This window comes from Dendrobates tinctorius, unplaced genomic scaffold (genome assembly GCF_039654945.1).
Source record: "Dendrobates tinctorius isolate UK_male_01 unplaced genomic scaffold, ASM3965494v1 ptg000025l, whole genome shotgun sequence".
Taxonomy (NCBI): Eukaryota; Metazoa; Chordata; class Amphibia; order Anura; family Dendrobatidae; genus Dendrobates; species Dendrobates tinctorius.
The window spans coordinates 6,799,809-6,805,033 of record NW_027361693.1 but is presented as its reverse complement, the minus strand read 5'-3'; the positions used below and the strand labels follow the sequence as shown (position 1 = coordinate 6,805,033).

Here is a 5,225-nt window from a genome sequence, read left to right as displayed (position 1 = left end):
TGTTTTTAAATCGTCATAACTTGTCTCTCCTTTGACATGAAGTAATAACAGCAGAAGGCAAAATCTTTCTTGATCTTTCACACTAACAGTATACATGCGTCCAATTATTCTACTAAGTCCTCGTTATCTTGGAATCCAAGTTTTATTCCAAACATAATGCTCTGGAATCTCTCGATACAAATACTGTCTTGTGTTTTCATCACGTTAGTTTAGGAAAAACCATTCTATTAATGTTGATGTCGTGCTTAAAGTATTGGAGATATCTTCAACTTGAGCATCTTCAAAGAAATAAAGCTGCGGCTGGTTTGGTAAATGAATAGCTAAACGTATAATGGCATGGGACTGTGAATGCATTGGAAACGCAAATATTCTCCAAGCAGCTTCTGGAGCACTTGCATATCTTGAGTCCACAAAAGTTGATGATTCATCGTGATTGAGTGTTGTCTGTTGTATTTCAACGTTAGCTTTGTCATGTCCCTTGTAGATGTACTTAAAAAGATATTTTACGCTTTTTATTGAAGCACATATTTCTACGTTGATATGACAGTTGTAGCGTTTTAATAAGTACAGGTTGTATGGTACTATCCATGAGTTATTTATAAGTTTTTTGTTGTGAACAATGTTCTCAATGTGTTGTCGACGGTAGGATGGGTAGACATCTAAGTTTTTAACAGTGTGCTGTTTCAACTCCTTTGGAAACCCTTTTGTACGCTTTCCGTTTTCCATGCATGGACTTTTAGGATTTGATACACCACACGGGCCATGAACCATATGAGAGACTACAATATTATACAGTTCTGGATACTGTTGTTGGTTAGGAATTTCAGCCCACACTATGTTGTCTATTTCTTCTTCCGTGCGAAACTTGTAATGCGCATCTAAAATAATTAGTATATGCGCATGTGGGAGACCTCTTTTCTGAGACTGTATTGCATGTACCATTGCTATGACAGTTCCAAAAAGGCCATTTTTGATGTCTTTGAAAAGGCTGCTTAGTTTTAGTTGAAAAACGCGTGCGACTAAGTCCAGCCTGTGTTGAACTTATTGCCAGAGTTATAGATTTTCTGTAATTTCTGGCCATTTAGGATTACAGGTGATTGTCACAAAAATGTCAGGTCTTCCATACTTTGTTACAATTGCCATTACATCTTGATAACGCTGTTGCATGTTGCGAGGACTACCTTCAAATGACGATGGGAGAATTACTGTTTTTCCAATTGGAATTCCCTTTTGAATGGATTGTTTATGCAAATGTTCTTGAACAATGCAGTAGTCTTCAACTTTAAGTTGTTTTTGGTTTTTACGTATGTAATTTAGATGATTTGCTTCAATTTTAACGTATGAGTCGACTATGTACTGCTGTGTTAGTTTCCCACCGTTTAAAATAGGATTGAAGTAATTTCATATAGACAAAAGAAAACTGTAGTACTGCAGTTGTGTAATTCTTCTTGAAGTTCCTTGCTGGTGTAGGTTTTCATGCCACCCTTGATCACCTCTTGGAAAGAATAACGGATGCAGAAGAGCATCAAGGTTGCTGTGTAAAATGTTAATTCGTTGTGTTTTAGGAACCAAAGGGTTGTTTTGTTGTGGCTTAAGATGGACTAATATATCTCTTTGAAAAGAGGAGGCTCTCTGTCATCGTTTTGAAAAACAACTGCGACCTCACTTACACGTGGTTTGTTCAAAGTAGGTGATCCTGTTTACATTCTTGTTTAATGGCCATGACAATAGAAGGCATTTTAGTTCCATTTTGTATAGCCCTCTATTCCTCCTCTGCTTCGACGTCTTTGAGCATGCGATATGCAGCAGCAAATGGGCTTATTTTTTGTAAATGTACGGCAATTTGGTTCATTAGTTCAGCATGACACTTTTCATTTTCATTCATGTTTAGCCTTTGTTCTGTAGCCTCATTAGTATCAAGGATGTATAATTGTGCAAATTTTGGTGGTTGTCCTATTTCTGGGTGACGTGTTCCAGTGCGGTGGTAGATCTGGCCGTGAATTTTAAAACAATACGGTCCAAATCCAGGGGGCGGTGCAATGTTAGCACCAAAAGAAGCAAAAGCATGAGAACTGTTGATGCTTCTGATATTTTCCATAAAATTTGTACTGTGTTGATGCATTCCTTTCATCAATTGCTCAAAGAGATCTGAGTACTGAGGTCTTGGTAGCATAACTTTTCCTTTTTGGCAGCATTGAGTAAACTGGTTGTCAGATGGTTTTTCATTAATGAAATTCAGAGAGTTGCATTTAGAGCAAACAGCATTCATATTCCCACAGTAGTGTTGAATAATTGTAGTTTTGCTGTGTGTTACGTAACGTGCAAGTTGTTGCATATTTTGCTGAGCTTGCGTTAGTTGGTAGAGTATTCGTTTTTTATGAATTTGTCGATTGTACTGTTGTATGTTTGCTTTGGATTGTGAAGATTCATTAACTCGACGTTGTGTGTGAGATTGTGCATCCTGGGGTTGTCTAGCAGCAGTTTGTTGTGTTGTCTCCTGTTCCCTCTGTAGTCTGTGATATTCGGCATCCTGGTTTTGTCTAGCAACAGTTTGTTGAAGTGTCACTTGGTGTCGACGTTGTCGTTGCCTTGCTGCTGCAGCTTTTTTGTCATCATCATTGGCGTATTTTTTCTTATGACCCATTGGAAGACAGTAAGCGTAAATCATGATAGTGTTTAGTAAAGAAGTATTTCTTCAGCGCACTGCGACTGACAGAACGTTCACTGTGAAACAAGCAATGTAGCCGTGTTGAGGAGACAAATAAGTGAGCAATCAGCTGTGTGACCAATCAGCCGATGCGGCTGTCTGCTGGACTGTGCCTGTGTAATGATCAATGCAGCAGTGATGCCTTGAGCGGCTGGCGGCTGGACTGTGCCTGGGCAGTAAGCAATGCAGCCGTGTGCGCCTGTTTAAGGAGTGACACAGCAGTGATGCCTTGAGAAGCTGTCAGCTGGTCTGTGCCTGGGCACTAAGCAATGCGGCCGTGTGCACCTGTTTAATGAGTGACACAGCAATGATGCCTTGAGTGATGCAACACTGATGGCTTTAGCAGCTGTCGGCTGGTCTGTGGCTGGGCACTAAGCAATGTGGCCGTGTGCACCTGTTTAATGAGTGACGCAGCAGTGATGGCTTGAGCAGCTGTTGACTGGTCTGTGGCTGGGCACTAAGCAATGTGGCTGTGTGCGCCTGTTTAATGAGTGACGCAGCAGTGATGCCTTGAGCAGCTGTCGGCTGGACTGTGACTGGGCAGTAATTGATGCAGCTGTGTGCGCCTATTTAATGAGTGACGCAGCAGTGATGCCTTGAGTGACGCAACACTGATGGCTTTAGCGGCTGTCGGCTGGTCTGTGCCTGGGCAGTAAGCGATGCGGCCATGTGCACCTGTTTACTGAGTGACACAGCAGTGATGTCTTAAGTTGTTGTTGGCTGTACTGTGCCTGGGTAGTAAGCGATGCAGCTGTGTGCGCCTGTTTAATGAGTGATGCAGCAGTGATGGCGTGAGCAGCTGTTGGCTGGTCTGTGGTTGGGCACTAAGTAATGTGGCTGTGTGCGCCTTTTTAATGAGTGACGCAGGAGTGATGCCTTGAGCAGCTGTTGGCTGGACTGTGACTGGGCAGTAAGTGATGCGTCCGTGTGCGCCTGTTTAATGAGTGATGCAGCAGTGATGCCAATGTGGCGCCTCCAGGAGTATGGTCGCCACAGTGGCTTTGCCTTCCTCCAGGGAGGGTAATGCCAGTCTTGGAGGCAATGACGGGTCTCTCTCACAGTTTATCTATGCATTCAACACAGTTCCACTCCAGGCCAGCAGGGGGAGTTCTGAACCGGAATTCAGGGGAGGAGTGCCCTCTGGGGGCCAAGAGGAAGGAGTGAGTTAGTTAGTCTGCAGAGGGTGAAGTGTGCAGACGTGAGGAAGGAGCGCTGAGATAGAGCTGAGAGGAAGAGCTCGTCTCCCGCAAGAGCGCATGAACTGGAGCCTGGTCTCCACGGCTGTATGGATACTGATGGTCCTACAGCAGACACCAGAGGAGTAGAAGGCTGTAAATGCAATACTCCCATCTAAGACTTGAGGGCACAACAGCAACACTGATAGTGAGCCGGGACTTAGGAGCGAGGAGTCCCTGGAACAGGCTACAGCTGTCTGCCGTACAAGTAGAGTTCTTGGGAACATCTGACAGGAGGAACTTCAGTGTAACTCGGTACTAGAGATCCCTCAAATAAGCGCTAGGAAGGAGACTGCACAGCCCTTCTGCTGAGAGAGAATCCCTGAATTGCTTCCAGGCTAGCCTGCTCCGGTACCAACTGTAATCAGGACCCTGGACTGCATTTATCAAGTAAAGGTACAGAAACTGTACCCGCTGTGTCTTTGTCTGTTTCCTACCCTGCTGGCACAGCTACATCCCTGTGCCAACCACATCTACACTGCCCTGGGACTACAGCTTCACCTGTGGGGAGCTTTTACATCTTTGCTGCACCATACCATCAGTCCCAGCGGATCTGCATGCAGCATCGGCTTAACACCTCCCTTGCTTAACACCACAGGTGGCGTCATGAACTATTCATTTAATTCATCACAATCCACCATTGCAATTCCCCTTTTTACTTGGGCGCCCAGGGCCATGGACCGGGTCACCGCTGCTGTGACACATCCCGCTGATACCGACCTGGTACCGAGTACCCCACAGCCCTGGGACGGTAACCCAACTTGGCGTCACGAACAGGATTACTGAGCCCGGTACCCCCGGGTCCTGTGTGCCATAGACTGTGTTTATGCAAAAGACTGTGTTGGCGCCATTGCCGCACTGCTTGGCGCGCGGGAAACAAAAGAGGCAGGCCTTCGTGGGCGGAGCCCCTCCGAGAGCGCGAAGCAGTGAAGTCCCATGCGGGAAGAGGAGAAGCGCGTGAGGAGTGGGAGGAGTTGAGGCCTACAGCCTGGAGCATCGGGCCTGCAAAGCGGCCGCCGGTAAGCTCACTCAACCCACGGCCCTGGCTATCGTTAACTAGGGGGGGAAGAGGATGTCTGTGCCCCGCAGCAATGTAGCAGCAGATGCCGCTGCTCACCCCTCAGCGCCGCACGGAGTAGCGCCCACCGCAGCGGTCCCCATAATGCCGCTGTCTATGCCCTACCTTCCGGGAGCGGCCTGGCTACCGCAGTACTCGGTTGAGTCACATACCCTGAGTGAATTCAAAGAGAGACTGTGTAGTTTGTTTGAAGTATACCCCCTGT

At 46.1% G+C, this 5,225-nt stretch overlaps 1 protein-coding gene across 1 annotated transcript; it reads right to left on the bottom strand.

The window, feature by feature from the left end:
• Positions 1–204: 204 nt before the first annotated feature.
• Positions 205–1,398, bottom strand: LOC141084635 (uncharacterized; the record flags this gene model as incomplete). The annotated part of the gene is given in 1 exon segment (XM_073569463.1): positions 205–1,398. A coding segment is annotated over 1 exon segment (1,194 nt), but the record flags the coding sequence as incomplete, so codon positions are not given.
• Between the last annotated feature and the right edge of the window lie 3,827 nt (positions 1,399–5,225).